Source organism: Corvus moneduloides, chromosome Z (genome assembly GCF_009650955.1).
Source record: "Corvus moneduloides isolate bCorMon1 chromosome Z, bCorMon1.pri, whole genome shotgun sequence".
In the NCBI taxonomy this organism is placed as follows: domain Eukaryota; kingdom Metazoa; phylum Chordata; class Aves; order Passeriformes; family Corvidae; genus Corvus; species Corvus moneduloides.
The window spans coordinates 7,343,825-7,363,958 of NC_045511.1; the positions used below are offsets into that span (position 1 = coordinate 7,343,825).

Below are 20,134 nucleotides of genomic sequence, written 5' to 3' on the forward strand. Positions count from 1 at the left end.
GTAATCCAGTAAATCTTTCAGGGTTTCCTACAGAAACTTTCAATGATCTTGGGTCATGTGCCCACACAGAAGCCATATGCCTGAAGGCATTAACCTTTCAGTTAATAGCCCAGTAAGAGGAGAGTGGTGGATTGCAGGGAGTTTTTTCCGGGAAGCTGGAAGAGGTCAGTAGTCTCTCAAGATGTAATCCAGAGATGAATTTCTATATCAGTTGACAAAATTATTAGTGGCAAACCTACTACCATCTACTCTAATTTGCATAGATTAAATAGGCAGGTAGAAATGCAAAGAGAATGAAAACAGAACAATCATAGTGTTGCATGTAAAATCATATGTTCTGAACTGAACCTATTATTCCTGTATACTAGTAAAACTTGAGGTTGCATTTGAATATTTTTAAAGATTCATGCTTGAATGTACAGTCAGAAAGACAAATCTATTTTTTTTATTATTTCGTTGAAAATAATGAGAACAGTGTAAAAATCCATTGTGTGCTTCCATTATTCATATTGTATTTTCTGATTAGTTATCTCCTCCCTTCTCATTTCTTCTTACAATTTTTTACTAATCAAAAGCATAAAATAGTTTTTGTATGGAGCATCCCTGAGTACATCAGACTTCTTGTTTTGAAATAGAGTAAGAGTGTGTATGTGGAAGAGATGGATGTAAGGTGGAAGTTTCTAAAGGATACTTTGGAAGTGGTAGAGCAATTAGGTAATCAATCAGTGTTTCTATTTCCTCCTTAACAGTAAAACTGGAAGGGGAAACATTTGAAGTAGTTTATTTTTTCCCACATGAAGATTAAGGAGTAAGCTGTGTAAGTTCTTTATAGTACTGGAATATGTAAGTTTGGTTCAAAATGGGTTCAAAACACCATTTGCAGGAACTTCTAGAAGACTAACCTCAAGAAAACAACCTGTGTTTCTAGAAGCCTGTAAGTTTTATGGTTGGAGGCAAACATATTGCATATTATGTTCCAGTACTGTTTTATGTAAATCTGATGTTTCCAATTCTTTGCATATGTCTACTCTGTTATAACATGGGGGCATGAGAGAAAGATAGTAATTAGTTTTTACTGTACAGTGGCAAGAACAGTATTACAGTACATGCATGCTTTATCAGGAATATAGACCAATGGATTTAGGATTGATTGTCTAAATGAGTAAAGTGCCCATGAGTTATGGTTAGTTTCAGTAAGGTTTCACTTTCTAACCTGAGGTTAATAAGACAGGTCTTGCTGACTGAAGCATTTTGTTTGCTATATATCGTGCTGAAAGCAGTCCTCCTCAGTTTTAAATGCCTTAGGTTCTCTTTGACAACTTTTGTAGTATGTTTGCACTTCCATTACTGGTGGCTCAGCAAAGCAGAGGATCACAAGCACAGTTGTGTGCTTCGTAAATCTTTCATATTTGTTGAAAGATGCATGTAAGAGTTGGCACATACACATCCAAGTTTGTCGCACTTGAAGATCTCTAAAATATGCGTGCAATTCGCTGGTTATATAAAAAATTGCTAGTTAAATATTAACATTATAAACTACTTTTTTTCTGTACCTCTTTGTAAGGCAGTCCTTTCTTCAGGCAGTGTTTGGCATTTATTTTAAGTTAGACACAGAATCTTGGAATGAGCTACTCAATGGCATTTCGCTGAGGTGAATGACTTGTACAGAAGTGCCATCACAAGCTTTTATGGAGTTGTTGCTAGGTTTGATGTCAGCTAGTTTTGTGTAGAGCTGTGCAGTATTCCTTCCCTCTGAATAAATATTAAGAGTAGTAACTCAATAAAGGTGCCTGACCTGGCTTGTTTTAGTTTCAGAAAAGTAAATTTGATATAGAAGCACAAGTTTAGTGCCTATGAATGAAGAGAGATCAAAGTCATGGTGTTCTCTAGTCACTGGTGCTTGCAATTAGCATGTCACTTTTAGTGTACTAGTATGTACTTTACTGTTGCTGAATTGCCTTTAAGGTACTTTTCTGAGCACCTATAAAGATAATGACTAGTCAGTTGGCTGTTTTCCCTTTCAAATAAGCAAAGCAAGACTCAGTAAAATAGGTAGGTGTGCCAGGCTATAACCCTGATAAAGTGGGGGTGTGAGTGAGCAGTGTTTACTAACCTCTGATCTCTTTGGCTTTTGCAGCTTCCATTTCTGCACATCTTCCTTTTCTTCTGGCTTTCCACTGCGTACCTTTGCCTGGCTTTGAGTGGGTTGGCAAAGTGCCCAAATTCCTCAAGGAGAAGTAAGCAGATAGGACAGATGATGGCTTCTCCATTTGTTATTGGTAGCTAAGGCATGTTTCCCAAACCTGTCTGCTCTAACCAGTTCATGGCAGATTGTTCATACATCCTGTTATCTTTCCTGCATCCAAAAGACTGAACAGAAACCACAGATGTTCAGCAGCAGCAGCTCTGAATTAGTATTTCAGTGTTCCTCTGGTGAGTGTACTTTGCTGTAGTTGCTGGTGGTCTGAAATGAGTATTTAAACAGTGAGGCTTGAGTGTCCAGTAGAGTAACAAAGGAGAACATCAAGTGCTGCTCTTTTCCTTTAGTATATGAACACTTGACTGCCCTGGAATAGACTTATTTTTTAGCATCTGGCAGAGGGGAAAAAAGACAACTTTATAAGGTATTTGTTCAGATAAGCTGAAATATATTGTGCTTCAAGATTTCAGTGGTGACAGTGTGCCTTCCGGCTTTATCATTGGGATGTACCAAACCATGGTGTGGCAGTACTAACTGGTGGCTCCCAACTCATTTTGGCAAACAGGAATTGCGAATTCAACATTGGTTGCCTTTGTGTAGACAAGCATTTGTAATCTCTAGGAAGTAGGATCTGGAATCCGGAGGACACACTTGACGAGACCAGCCTGAACCTGGTAAAGGTCAGTGTTAGTTGTCATCTTAAGCAAAGGAGTATTTCCTATTGGTTGTAAAATCTGATCTCAAAAAAAAGTAAATGTGATTTAAATAAAAGTTCTGTCAATTTTTTTTTTTTTTGAGGAGGGTGAGAACTTAGTAATAATGGTAGGTGTTTCTCTCCAGTTTCATAAAGTTCTTTCTACAAGCAAATAAAAACTAAAACAAAATCAAACACAACTCCCTAAGCCTTCCCAGCAAAAAAGCCAGTCAAAGTTGAACAAAAATTCTACAAAACCAACGAAGAATACCAAAACCAAACTTCTGGTTTAAGTAAGACTAATTCAAATATTCTTTCAATCACACGCAACATAAGTGTTATGTATGACTGAAACACAAACAATGTAGCAGGTGCTACATAAAGCTTACAGTATTTTTAGAGCTCAGTTTAGGATTGTGCTGTCACTTTGGGATGTGTATGTATATATATAATTTTATAAACTTGGCAGCACAAGCTGCACATTAAAGCCTTGTGTAAAGGTCAGGTGTATTGAATATGATACTATTTAAACTTATATTTTATCCACAAAATGTTAAAAATAAGTGTTGTAGCATGAAGTATGCTATACTCTTACTCAGTGTCTGCTGAATAATTTCACAGGGACAGTAATATACTAGGGTATAATAACATTTTTCACTCATGCAAATGATGCCTTCCTAGAACTTCAAAGCTTTAAAGCATACTTCTTTTCATTTTCTGGATTTAAAATAATTTCCTGAAGTAATAATGTAGGAAAAATAAGTTTACAGTGTCTGTATTCAGTAAGGAATGAGAAACAGAAATTTGCTAATGCTGTGCTGAACTTACAACCCTTGAAAGCAAAAGGCTTTTATTTAACATGTTCTTCTTCTTGCATGTTCAGTGTACCTGATTTTCTGTTGTGCCATAGTGGGTATGTAGGTCTCAAACAGTTTAACTGGGACAAATCCTAACTTACTTAGTGGATACAAGTTTAATAATAAATTCAGATACCTGGTAATTGGGTTATAAAGCTATTCTTCATAGTTTTGTATTAACGTGAAGTACATATTTTTATACCCGTGATGGTGAAAACTATTTTTAAAATAACTTTAAAAAATGTCACTGGAAAAAGGATTAAATAATTTCAGAAAATAAATATGCTGGCTTCTCTTGCTTCTCATAAAATATCATTTTCTACCCTTTTGAGTATAGCTTTTGAGTCACCTTGCCCCCATTATTATTAATGTCCCCATCATCTTTAAGACTGTGGAGATCTTGTTACAGTGACTGACAAGAATGGGTTAAATATTTCATTAATGTGGAGGTAGCTGTTTCAACAAAGCCCTGTGAATACTGATCCATTTTTTTAACCATCTGAGGGACACCCTGGCTCCTTCACATGGCTGTTAAAAGGTATCTAGACAGCCTCATTATGGCATCATCTGCCTTCTTCAGCACCACTGGATGCATGTCTCATGGACTCATGGGCTTGTCTGGCTTTTACATAATCATGGTAAGATCTTCGGTGGCTGGGTGGTGACTCTCATCTCTGAATTGTACAACTAAGCATGAAGACCTGGGAGGCTGAAAAGATCTTTCTACTTGCTGACCTTCTTTAACACATTCGCATTTTGTTTTTATGCTTCTCCAGCTGCACCTTATGATGAGTTAAAGGAGAAGGGTCAACATATGGTTTAATTTATTGAAACCTTCAATTCACTAACTTCTACTCTGAAGTTTATTTATTGAGCTCTCATTTAAGGTACAGATTTGGAGGCATTCCTGTCTCTTAAAACACGTACTGTTGAGGTATTGCTGTCTTGTTTTGGTTTTTCTTTTGAGATGCAAATATGAGGACTTTCTGTTACATTCATATATAAGATCTGGGTTTTTATAATTGCCAGATGTCCCTTTGTGATGGAATTTTACTGTGCTTTTGGACTGCAATTGAAAAATCTGGTTTGAATTTCAAACCTGGGTAATTGTTGGGTCCAGCTTTTGGGATTTTTAAAAAAAACAATAAAACTTAGTCTTCAGGAATGCAATTCCAAACCTAATTTCACATTTTTGAAACTGAAATATTGGTACTAGTTCCATAACAATGCAGTTTCAGTGTTGTATGAAGAGACAGTTCAGGTTTCTGTTTCTGAAAGTGGAGGGGGCAGTATTCATTAGAGGAAAAAGATGCGTATAGGAAACATCTCACCCCCTAATTATTTCATGCTCTTTAAGAAAGCAGGGCAGTTATACACATTTAGCAATGATCTATACTTGTCATGTAAACCAAGCAGCCTTTTTATTCCAGGAGTGTAAAGTGCTTAAGTATCCTGCTCTTAGACATGGAACAGTTGGAGATGGGAGGCTGTAAGCGTAACATGTTGTTCCTCAGTCAATACACTGCAAAGCTGGGAATGGGAAGTAAGGGTCCAGATCTTTTCTGGTGAAGGATGTGAAAATATATGTCTAAGCAGTCCTTTGAAAGACTAGCCCTTCATGCAAATAGTTTTAGGTATGGTAGCAAGTTTCTATGTGAGCAGTTAAGAGTGTGTGCATGCAGTACTTGTGTGCATATATACCATGTTTTGCTTAACCTCTGTTTCTGAACAAATAGAAGTAATGTGGGTGATCCGCAAATGAGTACTGGCAGTGGATGTACTTAAAGTGGTTGCATTAGCTGTCTCCTCTAGTATATATTATGAGGAATTTGCTTAAGACCTTTTGTAGCTGAAGTTTGAATCATGTTGTTAACCAATTCTGAGAACATTGTTTAATATTTCAGAACTTTTGAATGAAGCTGGAACAAAATCATTATTTATTGTTCCCAAAAATCCATCTTTTCCCTTAATGGGATAAGTGAATATAAAGGAGGAACAGAGCAGTGGTGTAAGTATTCAGAGGATGAACTGAATGCCAGCATATTCATGTAGGTTGATAATGGCCTTCTAATGATGCTAAATTTGGTTGCAGTTTGCAGTACAGTTTCTTGTAAAGCTTGTTGCTTTAACATTGGGTAAACTAACTCTCCTCAGTACAAATTCTTGTACAGTGTAGTATTTTTTTCCCATTTGTAATTGTCCTGGGTATGTGTGAAAAGGCTCCTTAATCTACCTGCTTAGGCTTCCTGAGTTTACTAAAAATTTTTCTTAAATGCAGTATTTACTACATTTTAGCTGAGCAGTGCAGCTTTGTCACAATAATGCAATCACTAAGGTCTAAATATTTTTGTTAGATATTAATTTTTTTAGCTTCTTTTGCTGAGTGCAGATATTGGGGTGGGACCTAAAAGTTTAGAGTTCTGGGTTTGGAGCAACACTGAAGACCTCCTGACAAAGTAGATCCAGGAATACATCCAGGAAATTGGTCTTCCTGGGTTATTTGTCAGCTAACTAAGCATGTACATAGAAATTAAACCTTTAAACCTGAAGTGGTACATATTATGCCATATTGTAGAAGGCTGCTACTTCAGAGGCACTCTGTGCAGTCTGAGCTTTATTGGCCCCCAAAGCAGACTTTTACAGCTAGCAAGGATGTGTGTGTGTGAAACACTTCCTTTTAAGTTAAATTTAACCTTGGATATTTGTAGCTCTCTAATTTCAGTCTGCCAGTTTTCTATTTGTGGTAACAAGCAGCTGTCAAGGTTCATAATTATAATTGTCATACTAATGTACATATTCATATTACAACTCAGATGTCTAAAGGGAAAAAATAGTTCCCTGCTTCAGTTGATGTATTGCTCCCATGCTGACTGCACTCAAAACAAGCTTTGCGTAGTCTGCCATTACTCAAAATGTAATCTTCAAAGGAAGTTTTTAGGAAGTTTGAGGCTGACTGTTTTGACCTTGATAATTTATTTCAAAACAATTGCCAAGGTGGTGCCCTTTACCAATCATTTGCCAGGAATTTGTCAGCTGTGTTCATAGCTGTTTCTCAGGTTGTAGCCCTGCATGTGCTGTGAGTGCAGTTAAATCACTGAGCAGTTTCCAGTAGCAGGGCACCCATGCCACGCAGCTGGTATGGGACTAACCCATATAACTTTGTTTGAAGTTCAACCAAACTTTTGAAATGCTTATGTTGTCTGTTCTGTGTACCCCTTCAAAACTGTAACCGTGTTAAAACAAAAAACAACTACAAACCCACAAAACCTTTGCAAAACTTCCAAGGCTTATAAATTATTTACTTCTGTTTTAATGAATGCTTTTCTTTTCCCTTGTTTCATTAAATAGCAATTGGTTTGCTCTGTATTTTTTCAACTTAAGTCAAGAGACCGAACATTTGCTTTAATTTAACCTATCTCTATTAAATAACCTGTTTCTCCTTCTCCTTATCAGTCTCCCTGCCTGTCATTACTGGGAGTATTTCTAATAATGAAGTATTATTTTGCATTAAAATTACATGCCTTTTATAAAATGTACCAATATTCTATTTTGAAACTTCTTAAAGCTTTGTTGAAAACCAAACTGCATTTAATGATTCAAGCATAACTAAATGGATTACTTCTCATCTGGCAGTTTCCATCAGCATCATGAAATCAGAAATTTCTGATGTGTCAGACTTAATATGTGTTTACTAGAGGCATACTGGTATGCTGTGTATAGCACTGACTATTTCTTTTATGGAGCTTTCAACCCCTGAAGTGCTCTACACTACTGAAATTTCTATGTATAGGAGTTTTCATTGGAGGCTACTTTACTAGTTTTCACTTCTGAAAATATACATGCAAAAAAAAAAAAACCCCAAAAATGGAACCAGCTTGGATACCAAAGCATTTGAAAGGAATGAAAGGCCACACATGTACTACTATTCAGATGGTGCAGCCTTTTCCTTAAACACTGCTTTCACACATATGCCATTACTAGTATTCAGGATATACTTACAGTCCTAATGAAATTATTCATCACATCTGAGAAGTGGAGCTTAGTCAGGGCAACTACACATTATTTTACATGGAAGGAAAATAAGAGATGGTAGTGAATAAATGCCTTTAAATTTAAATATTTAAGCCTGGCAGTGCATGTTGAAATGGGGCTATACTTGATTTGGGAGCAAAAGGAGCTGCCTTTGCAAAAGAAACTAACTGGTGGTGGGGAGAATTGAATCTGAAAGGTGAGCATGCTCTTATCAACTGAGATGCAGTTCTGCAATCTGGATCTTGTTTGTGATCTTACATCTCCTTTGCCCTACTGTGAATTGGACCTTTTGTCTAGTGATGGGTAACATTCATTTTCATGACTGATACTAAAACTCCTCCCCTTTAGTGGGTTGCAGACAAAGGTGGGCTTGAAATCTATTTCAGTAGCTTATCATGCTTAAGGTCACTGGAAATCAAAATATGTGCCTTGTGTTCAGTGCATCCTGAAATTTATTTGGAAGCTAGCTGTGGCCAACCAAGCAGGTAGATGCATCTTTTCATTCATAGGATTTCACTGGTTTGCAAAGCTTATATCTAAGGTAATAGGAGGACAAAGTCTCTTAAGATGAAACTTCGGGTGTGTATAACTGTACCAATCAAATAGTACTGGAGGAACAGGTATCCCCTGAATGGTTCTCCCACTGCCACCTTTCCTTTTCCCCTTCAAAGATTAAAAGAATCTACTGAAGGATGTTCTGCACTCTTGCCAAGCACTTCTTGCTCAAAGCAGGTCCTTAAAGAAGGAATAATACATAAATCCCTGATTTAATAGAGATTATAATTTTCTCTCTTCATTCCCCTTATGTAAACTAACATTACTGCCAATCAAAAAGGTATTATGTGGGTAAGTTATGCAGACATAATAAATGGAACAGGAACCCGTAATCTGATGCATGTGAGAACAAGCTACTAGTCTTTAGAAATGTTGGTTTGAGTACGCCTTGCCGCTCTTTTCAGTTTTACTCTTTTCCTGAGATGGGATACTAAGAAGAGAAGTAAACAAAGTCCTAATTTTTATTTTCTTCTCTATTGGAGGCGGCTAAATAGAAATGTAGTGGAAAGTTAAACTTTCCTTTTTTGCATTGAGTTAAATGGAATGATAAAATCAGACCTGATGAAAGATAACTTGTTTTGTAATGGTTTTGCAATGTGCATGAGGAAATTGCAGCATGCAATTTGGTTGACTTTGGAATACTGAAAACTCAAAATGTACATGTTTGTGTGTGGCATGAATGACAGGAGTTGGTAACTTCTTGCTCCCTAGGAAAAAGTTAAAAAAATTTGGAAGTTCCATGTGCAAGTTGACTGCTGCTTATTTAAAAAGGAAAAAACCAGTAGGAGTATGAATTTTTTTTTTTTTATTACTGGTTATTTTGCAATCAAGTTTATTCCCCTGGTACCTGCTGATATAAACTTCAGCTGTCAGATGGAAAATAGCTAGCTTAAGTAGTCATTGCTCAGCTAGGTTGTTCCATCAGTGTGTAGTACTTCTGTTTAAATAGAATTTACAGAATATCTGCACACTTGAATGTATCGTCAGTTAATTTCTTCAGTTCTCAGAGAGTAAAGAAACAAACACCCATCAAATCACACCAGCAGAGGCTTTATCCAACTTCAGAATCTGGTCAGTCTAGCGGTGAAGACAGCCCTTGTAGTACCTAATGCTGAGTAAAACTACTTGATGTTGATCCTGAGCTTGGGAAAAAGTTACATTATACCCCTGTTTCTTGCATTGTCTGCAGCATTTGTTTCAAAGGCTGGTGGCTAGGAAGGTGGTTAGAAATTAGAAGATACCTATCTCTTCTTAGAACCTGTTAGGTTGGGTTTATGTCAGTAGGGTAAGCAGGGAAATTTAATTGTGTGCGATAGGCTGTAAAAGGAAAAATGTGGTAAGTCTGCAAAAACGTGGTCATGGTATTAAATCATGTGTATTAAATGTCAGCATTGGCAGTTTCCTCACTATCTGCCACTGCTTAAAGCAGAGCTGAGTGGATCCACCCTTCATCCCAGATATGATTAGAGAATTGCGCAAGATACTTGCTATTAAATGTTAGGTCTCGTGTTGAAAAACCTGTCAATAAAATTTTCCAGATGAGGATTACTGATTTGGAAAGACTGGCAGCATTTTCCTATGTGTAAGTGTATGGCTTTGTACTGAAGTGTGGGTATGATTACTAGCAGAGAAGGAAGAAAGTGGAGAAATTGGGAATGCTGTCTTTTGAAAGTGAGGTTCTGAGTAGTTCCTGGTATTGTTCAGTGGGTGAAGTGCTTGTGTATTTATTTAAACTTTTCTTCGCAATAATAACAAAAGTGCTTAATTTCGGAGTCCTCAAACCTCTTAGACCACACTGATCGTGCGAGTTGTAGCAGTGCAAGTTGTCCAGCACATAAGGAAAGAGTGGATCCTGGGAGAACAAGCTGATTGTTGAATACAGAGAAAATTGACTTTAAAGAATGTGGTGCTTAAGCATAGAACTAGGACTTTAGTAAACCATGGCACTGAAATACTAGGACTATTTCACTGACTTTTCATGTGGCTTGCTTGTCACAGGCGTTGGCTTACTCAACACAGGCATGCTGAGCTGCAGCACTCTGGCATTTATTCCCCTCCAGATCATGGAATGGGTAACACAAATGTCAGTGGAAGCTTTGAGTCAGTCTAGGAGAATCCAGGGAACTTGAAGATGGAAAGGACTTTCTGGCTAACCCAGTTGGGTGTATTTATTTGCTTTGATATGGGAGTGCGCATAATGTTTTGCTGAGATGCCTCTTTTTCTCCAAGGGGTCATTCCATAATTCTGTAGTTACTTTGGGAAGATTTCCTTATCATTCAGCCTCTGCCAGGTTTATTGTGGCACCACAGGATCCCTTTCTTGTGGCTTATCACTGTCATTTACTTCAATTTCTTACCATTTAATGTTCCACTGTACCATATGTGTTTAGCTGTTCTCTAGTCTTGTGTTTCCCAAGGCTATTAATTTCCCTGTCAGATTCCTGCACTTGTCTTACAGTTTCTGCACATTCAGGTGTTCATACTAAGACATTTAATGAAGACAAGACATCAAGCTTGTTTACTGAATTCCAGTGTGCAGTAATTCACTTTAAGAAATCATTCACTCTACAAAATACTACCAAGCAGAACTTACTTCTTAAAACATGCTCTTTCTTGTAAGTCACAGTCCAAGAAAAAGGATCCTTTTATGTGCTGTGTGCTGTGTTCCATTTTTCTACTATGTGAAGAAACATGACCTTTCAGCTCTGCTCCCTAGGCTAAGCTGGCCTTGTGCATTGAAAGTAATAGAAGGTTCTCAGTGTCAAGTCCTGCAAGGCAATCTCTCTTAGTCTTGCTTATCTGGGCTTAGAAATCTTGGCTAAAATAACAAAGTGGTTGAGCTGATATGCTTTTTGTAGGGATTGTTTGTACTTTGATTATTTTTCCAGGTATTTTTTAAAAATGCAGACTTACAGTAATAAACCATAGTGATAAATTGTAGTCAATCTTACGGCAAGCTTTTTAAAAACTGTTGTCTTTACTTTTGTCTTTATTGGAAACCATGTGAAATTAATGGCAAAACTAAGTTTCAAGAAAGCTAAACAGCCCTTAAATTACCTTGTTTTAAGACCTTTTTATGATGTCCAGCTCTACTGTGTACATTGGAAACTAGGAGTATACTTTTGACCTCAATTGAGACCTGAAGCTGGTTTTATGTTACTACTTAAGGCATTCTTCTAACTTGGGAATAGTATATTGTCCAAATGGAAGTAATTAAAGGTTATGCTTTTTTCCTGTTAAAATGAAGCCCTGCTCTGACATAGGAGGAGGTCTGTGAGGTAGGTATTGATGGACAGAAAGACATGGACCTTGAAAAGCTGGTTTTTTAATGTCAGAATTGGCCATTTTGGAAACAATCAGATCAAGATTTTGCACTTACCAGCTCTATTTCATGATACTTCAGTTTCACTGAATGTTCTAATACTATTTTGAAAAGGAAGTTTTGGAATCTGATGTGTGAATTCCTACTGGGACAATGTAGCCTTTCTTTTACTGGTGAAAGCTAGGGATTTGGAGAGTTGTCTGTACCATTTTACCGGCGGCTCATGGCAAACCAGGACTTGCAGTAGGATCACAAAGAAGCCTGGGCTGTACAAGTGTTTGGCTGGTCCGATAGACATGACATTCTCCTGGCTTTGGGAAGACATTATTTACATGCTGATGAATTGTTGGGAAACTTTTTCATTGTCAATCTTAGTGTTTGAAAGGATTATAAGATTTTTTTTTTTTTAATGGCTGTTTTTAAAAGAGGTCTAGAGACAGCAGTATTGCCAAAGAAATTTCACTGGGATCGCACAATGTGCAGGTTGGATCAGTACTTTATCCCAGTTGTATTTCCAGCAATACTTCAGGTGCTAAGCACAATATTTTCAGTCATGTACAGCATGACTGTAAGCATGTACTTACTTATGCCTGATAAGCATGCATTCAAAATTCATAATCTTCAACTTGAAACAAGGCATTCTTAAAGTTATCTTAGGCCAATACTTCCCTGAAACAAAAAAGACCAGTAGTCAACAATGCTTTTAAAAGGGTAAAGGAATTCCAAAATAAACTTAAAGAATGGTATTTTTTCCTTTTATCACTTACTTGTCTTCTAAACTCCTTCAGTTGGCAATGGGTTGCTTTCAATAATTGTGGGAAATGTCATCTTATGGCCAACAGGAACAGCTCCAGAGCTATTGGATAAAATATTGTCATTGGAGCCAGGAATTCCTTATTCTGCATCTTCTATAGAACAGCATACTTTGCGTTCTGAGATAACATATTTGAAAGGCAGGGCTCTTCAAGACGCTTGTTGATTTGTTTTCCTAGTGGACTTTTGCCCAGAAATGTTAAGTGTTAGAGTACAAGAGTGGAAAAGGAATGTCTAGCTACAGTGTAATCTTAATGGTTTTGAACTTTAAACATCTGAAGATAGTACATTGTCAATGAAGTTCTTCTTTTTAAGAAGTTAATTGGAAAATATCAGTTGGTGAAACTGATTCTTATTTCAGAATGCTTATTTAGTACCTCTGAAACCAAAAGCTATTGCTAGTGTTTTAAATCAACCATAAACCAAAATCTCTAAAACCTCTGGAATAAACCTATGTAGGCTTTTTCTGATGCAGTTTCTAAATGTTATATGTGCAAATTATTTCAGGAAGTTTTGCAGTTTCACTTGTGCACGAGACTGTTTCATTGCCTTGTTTGTGGCATTTGAGTACGGTGTGTTTAACCTCATCTTGCTGTACGTCAGAGCTGCCTTGATTACTCCTAGTCCAAAGAGGAGAAATGTATTTGACCAGGAATTTCCCTGGCCTCGGGGTCTCTGCCTGGCAGAGGCAGCAAAACAAGGAACCTGCTGGATATGGTAAAGGTCAGTCTGGTGAGCTATGAAACTTTATTAAGCTGGCCTCGTTTGTGTATGCCACACTGCTGAGGGAGGAGTGTTCTGTTTGTGTAGTTAAATTGCATGGAGACCTGGCTGGTGGCCTGTGAAGTAGCACTGTTACAAGGCTCTGTGCACAAAATGGAAAAAAGGAATTCTTTCATCTCCCTGCTTAAGACTAAATTAGAAGTATCTTTCCATTTTGCCTTCTCTTCTGGAAGAGGTGGGTGGCATTTATTTTATAGCTGTGGCTCCTCACAAAACCAGCTGTGAAGGGGAGGACCTAGCCAAAGGAATCCTGGACTGTCAGTGTCAACTGTCAAGTCCCTTCAGCCTGGACCTGATAGAAGCCTTTGGGAATTGAAGACAGTGTTGACACTTTAAATGAGACCACCAAGTATGAATACCTTTTAAAAATATTAGATGAGGTGTTATCTTTTGTAGTTGGCTAGCTAATAAACGGCATTCCTGCCTTTCCCCCTACCCTTCAGTGATAAATGATCAGGGTCTTTGTGAATCATACATTTTACAAAGGTATGTACATATGTAATATAAACTACTAGATATGAGTTGTTAACTACTGCCTCTTGATGGGGACTAAATGCAAGTAATTGGTTTGGGATGATTAATGTAATTTGTATTCATACATGTACTATAAGACAAGGAGTTTTAAGAAGTAATTATATTTAAAGTATTCTGGCATTTGTCAAGATGAACTATTAAAGGACACTTGATTTGTCTCTTTGAAGATGTGTTCCCTTGCTGTTCAAACTTCAGTCAAAGGTCTAGTAGTTACTGCTTGATGTGGAGATCAACTTAACTCTGGTAAAGGATAACTACTAAGTAGTGAAGTCTGTACTGTTTGTCAAAAGCTGTTTTCAGATGTGTGTAATGTGCCTAGAGAGCCTCCTTGAAGAGTAGTATGGACATGTTTGCATTTTACCAGTTCATCACTTGTATAATATAGATTAGTATCACTGCAGACTGAATGTTGTAAAAGAAAACTGATGATGTCTGATCTTTTCTCTTCCAGACTATCATTTTATTCTGGCCATTCTTCATTCTCCATGTACTGCATGCTCTTCTTAGCAGTAAGTATGCTCTTTCCATCTAAGTGGCAACAAAAGATCTGTTAGCTACCCAGTACAAAAATTGAATACTTACTTGGCTGCTCTGCAGGAGGGACATTGCTTTTGTAGGATGCTTGTCTGGTACAGTTAAAGAGGAGTTGTAAGGGTGGTGATACTGGGACAAGAAGTAGAATGATGTTCAGTATGCCTAAGAATACTTAATATGGTACTTCACTTGTGTGTCGTGTCTAAAATGAACCTAGTGACAAGTGGGTTTTGAAAAGAAGATGCTACTTAAATTTAGTTACATTTAAAGTATCATAAACCTTATAAAATGTATAAGGTTTATAATAGTTTAAATTTATAAGCCTTATAAAAAGCCATAATAAAATATGTCTGATTTAATGAAATGTGCAAAGCCTATTTTAAAATAAAGCAAACAAGACCCTTAAACACTGATCAATTGCAGCTGGGCCCATAAGCACAAAACAGCAGATCAACTTGAATTTTCAAATTCCTTTCTATGTTTCCCTATTTTTTAGGGACAGAGAGGAAAGAGTGAGGAAAGCAAGGGGACAGTAAATATTAGTGGTAAGATCAGTTTGGAAATGCTTCAGTTGCAGATTAATATATTTTAGTTGAAATTGTTCCAAGTCATCTAGGACAAATTATTTTCACTCTTAGCATAAGCTTTGTAACATGAAAGACTGATTTTGTTGTTCTCCTGCTAAGTAGTAACACAGAAGACATTAACAACTTTATGGAATTTTGTTGTTAATGTAGTTGTATTATTAAGCTCTAGTAGTGGATGTAAGTTGCTAACACATGTACATTCCACGATCTTTACAGACCTCAATTTGCTTTCTTGTCTTGGTTGCATTTTTAATTTTTTCACTCTCTTGGCAATAGTATAACATCCACAGTGAGTGGACTGATTGTTCAAACTAATCAAAAACCCCTACAACTACACACACACAAAAGGGGTGACTCTTCAGTATGATGTTGGTATTTTTTTAGCTTTATTTTAAAATAAAGCTGTTTCAGAAGCTTTGTGTTGAGTTTTGGTCTGTCATGCTGGTTTTTTATGGCTAAACCTGTTTGGTTCCTCTCCCCTGCTTACTGGTCTTATCTAACGTAAATACAAAGAGTTCATAAAAGCTTTATGTCCTGGGTTTGACTAGAATATGGTATGACTTCCTGTCAGCTGTTTGGGTTTTTGAAAGTAAGTAATAAAGTGTCTTTGCTCATTATGACTGGCTGTCTCCAAAATTTTATGGGTCCACTTCTAATAGCACTTCAAACCCAAACCTACTCTTTCCATAGTACAGTGAAGCAATTACTGCTATACAGAGAGTACCCTAATACAGATTTGCCCCTCTGGGCTCAGTCAGACCCTTCTCATCCAACATCTTCTCATGTGGTTTTGTTGAGCAACATGATAATGTGATATTGACACCTCACACAAGGACAGACCTAGAGATAAGAAAAACCTTGGTGTAGTGTGTAGCAATATGTATTGTTTGTAATTTAGACTGACTGGATTACAGTCATCTGTCAGGGATCTGAAGCTGCCTGAGCTTTTACCTCTGTCCCATGTGTGTAAGGAGCATTCTGCTGCAGCCTGGGTGAACGGTGGGGGTCAGAAGGAATTCTCAACTCAATAACTGAATAAAAGGTAATAGGTCACACTAGATAATACAACTCTCTAGATGAACACAAGATAGTAGAATATGTCCTGAACAGACTCAACTTGAAACCTTGTTTAGCTAACCTACTAGGCTTGGAAAAAATTCAGCCTTTGGCAAGAAAGTAAAGAATTCTTTATTTTGAAGTTACTAACTTCATGTGGCTTGAATAATGCTTTCTGGAGTGCCTGTAGCATATTTTTTTGAATCCATGCAAAAGAGCTTGTCTAGAAAGTTCTTGAAGATGAAATTATGAACCTTAGCTGTCTTAGGGCTTTGTGTGTATGAGTTTCATTCTTGGCAACCTCCTGCATGGACAGGTGGCAAGTCAAGTGCAAATCAAACACCTCCTATGCAAGCCACTTCAAAATACCGTAAATCCTGGCCTTGTGTCTGTCCTGGTTCAGACACTTGCTGTGCTCAGAGCCGTCCTTGTGTTCATTCAGTTCTGTAGTAGCTGCAAAACATGGCTTTGCTTAGTAGCATACTCAGACTAGAGGGGTACAAATGCCTTTAACTCTTCTATGACAACATTTGAAGTGTTTCATTGGAGATCAGTTTGTTTTTCTATAATTAGTCACTGAGTTCCCAGAGCCCCGTGTATTCCTGCACCCATTTCTTGTCTCTGGCTGAGCTATATTTCCCAGTAAAAATAAGAAGCTTTGTGGAGATTAGACTTCTACTTCCTTCTGTCCAATAATAAAATTAATCATCTAGAAACTGCCATGAAGCCATTGTAGGGACACCTGAAGAAGGTTAATGGCTCCTGTGTGGTATGTTTTTGTCTTGCTGATTAACACAGCCTTACCGCATACCAAGAACCCAAACTGAGTGCAGATGTCTTCAAAAAGACAGCTAGTGAAGGAAGGTGAGGAAAAGACACACACACATGCTTGCCCGCACGGCAGAGTGCTGCTTCTGGCTCCAAGCCAAACCTGCGGCCCTTGATGGCTTGTTCTTTTGCTGAACTCTGATGTTGGCTTCATCTGCGCCCTGCACATGTCCTGCAGTCACAGGCTGAGTCATCAGCAGGACAGGCTGTTAACATGTGGCATTACTCAGAGGCAGTGTTAATCATAACCAGACACTAGCGTGCTGCTTTCTGGAGAGGCTGGAGGAGTCTGATGTGTGTGTGTGTGTAGTGAAGAAAGTGTGCTCTTAAATGTTACCTGCTGAATGCATGTGCTGTGTCAGGTGAATCCATGACTCTGTAGACAGCCAGTCCTGGGAGGAACATCTGAGGGAGGTGGGAGTTCAGCCTGAAGAAAAGGAGGCTCAGGGGTGACTTTATCACTCTCTACAACTGCCTGAAAGGAGGCTGTAGCCAGATGGGGGTTGGTCTCTTCTCCTAGGCAGCAAGCAATAGGATGAGAGTAAATGGCCTCAAGTTGTGCCAAGGGAGGTTTAGGTTGGATATTGGGAAAAGCTGCTTCTTGGAAAGGATTGGTATTGGACCAGGCTACCCCAGGGAAGTGGTGGAATTGCCATCCCTGGAGGTAGTTAAAAGATGTGTGGGAGTGGCAGCTGGGGACATAGATGAGTGGTGGACTTGGCAGTGCTGAGTTAACAGTTGAACTCGAATGATCTCAAGGGTGTTTTCCAACCTAAACAATTCTGTGATTCTATGGCATTTTTTACTTGGCAACCGTTTGGATTACTTCAAGAATCTGAATTATGCTGAGAAGTATTCCTTTCTTCTGCTTACAGGAGGTTGCCAAAATTATCTGAGTCCTGACTGCATGGCTTTGCTGGTTTCAGGAGAAAAAACTGCAATTTTCAACATAATCCTGTGCTGCATGTCCCATCTCATAGCAGGGGCCACACACGGAAACACCATTCACTGTATTAGTCATCAAATTCTCTACCTTAACTGTTTTTTGCATGGGAATGTTAAATAGTTATATTATCCATCTGTTTAAATAAGCAGCAGTATACATCACTTGTTCTCGCACCACAGAGATCATTGCACCTGTAAAAAAGCTGTTGTGTCTAGCTAGACAAGTTCAAAGCTTGGGTTTTCAGCCCAGTTCCAGGTAAAAGTTACAGTTTCCTATATTTTCTAACTTGTTGGTACATAAAATGAGTGAAGCCCCAGAAAAAAACCTGCTTGCAGACTGTCAGTCTAGGAAGCTATGGTGGAGAGTGTATTTTGAGACTCATTTGGCAGAGCTAGATGGGTTAGTTAGGGTCCAAGCAGAGCTGTTATCTCTGGGATAAGAGCTTCTGCCAACAGCAGCTTTGTGTGGAAACTAGATGGAGTTTGACCGCAACAGTATGTGGGAACCCCGTGACCTAATAACAGATGCTGGATCCTGAATTGTCTCCCCATGATGTTCCTTTTTTTCATAGTTAAACAGCTGGCATGGCCTCTCCTGTACCAACAAAACTATTTAATCTTGGCTTGGAGAATGGGAGGGCAAGTGTAGTGGAACACTTCTCCTAGCTGTGTCTCCATGTGATGAAACTAGCCCCTTGCCCCTGGAGGGGGAGAAGCTGCAGGTAGTTTTTGCTTTGACTTTTCCATCTAAGTATGTTAAAAAGCTGTTGTAAATTAAAATGCCAAATGCATGCTGCCATCAGTAGCAAGAAAGATCCACCACAACTGTTGGCAGTTGGCAGAAATGGGTGTGGCCCTTAGGATTATGTTGCTGTAACAGAATCAGTCTTGGCTGTAGCTGGCCTGGGCACTTTCCTGCTGGCACCTATCCCAGGATGAAGAATAGGGCTGCACAAACACAACCAAGAGGCACTGCTATTCTGGGGATGGCAACGTGTTTGTGCTGCTTAGACTTGGGATGAAAAGGGATGATGAGTGTTGCACAATGTAACTTGAGTGGCTCTCCTACGAGCCATTGGGAACATTTTATGTATCCAAGGACACACGGAATTACGGATGAGAACTGGTGTTTCAGTGGCCGGGATTGACAGCGTTCTTTTGCAGAGAGATCATAGGATAGTGAAAGCAGGCTTTAGGCTGCTTTTGGTATTCATGCTTCCAAATGTGCCAGTCAAGCTCTGGTCTCAAACTCTGATTTTAATTGTTTATGTTGGGATTGGAGGTTGAGTGAAACAGTACTCAAACAACAGTCTTGAACACAGTATTTTAGGTATGTCTGTTTACACAGCACCTATTTCTTCACGTTCCCAAATGCTATTGACTTGAGCTACAGAACAGTCTTTAATGTGTTCCTGCCCACATGAAAGTTGAGGACTACTGGTTTTCTAAAACTAATGAAAAGACATTTGTTACTGAAAATGCTTTGTTTGGCTGTAGCTGTGTGTAGTATCAAGTATATTACTTTCAGCAGAGCTAAAAAAATACAGGGTAACTGGTCATGCTGCACAGCTCAAGTATGGAAGCACTTGCACTTCTGTTTGTATGTGCTCCTCGTATTCTTTTAACATTGGTATTTAGACTTTTTATAGTAAGCAAACAAGAAAAATGATTTTTCTGTGGTTTGCTTGGAAGTTAGGGCCAGCAGTAGTAATGCCAGTATTACAAACTGGCTCCTGTAGGACTGAACTGAAAGCAATAGGCTGCAGTGCTTTACTTCTTCTAGTAAAGGTTAAAATACTAATTTCAAGGGGTTTTTCCATCAGAAAAGAGGTAAGTGTTGTATTCCAATTTGCAATGGAATAAAATGTTCTTATTGTTTATCCTGCTCTATGGTAAAAATTGTCGAAGTGAAATTATTTTGGCAATGTACTGCCAAGTTGAAGCAGGAGGATTAAAACCCAAAAAACCCATTGCCCACTGGACAAGTAGTATTTGTTTAGGACAGATTGATAATACTTTTGATATTGAATTGAAAGTCGAGTTGTTATTAGTAACAATGGGGACTTTATCCCCATTGCTTAGGAGGCAGCTCTTGCACATCAATTGCCTTTGGCAACAGTACGCAGCTATCTTAAAGAGCCCAGACTGGGAGATATTCTGCCTTTTCTCCCTAGTTCATTTCCCTCCCCACCCCCCAGTTCAGCTCTCCAATAGATCAGTTCCTTGTAGGGCTGTTCAAACATCAGAGCTGACACAGGGGAATCAGATATGCTCGGAACAATATGGATCTGCCTTCTGTTTGAAAAGCAGCTTTGATATACTCCCACATTGGAGTAACTATAGACCTATATTCTTTTCCTTCACTGGAAGGGGAAGAACTAATTCTGGACAATT

General features: G+C 38.3%; 1 protein-coding gene across 2 annotated transcripts in view; it reads left to right on the forward strand.

Moving 5' to 3' along the window:
* PLPP1 (phospholipid phosphatase 1) overlaps window positions 1-20,134 on the forward strand; it is a 62,263-nt gene that overhangs the window by 33,434 nt on the left and 8,695 nt on the right. For both annotated transcript variants that reach the window (XM_032096457.1, XM_032096458.1), the window contains exon 4: window positions 14,242-14,299. In XM_032096457.1, coding sequence (XP_031952348.1) covers window positions 14,242-14,299 — 58 coding nt within the window. The remainder of the gene's footprint in view (window positions 1-14,241; window positions 14,300-20,134) is intronic.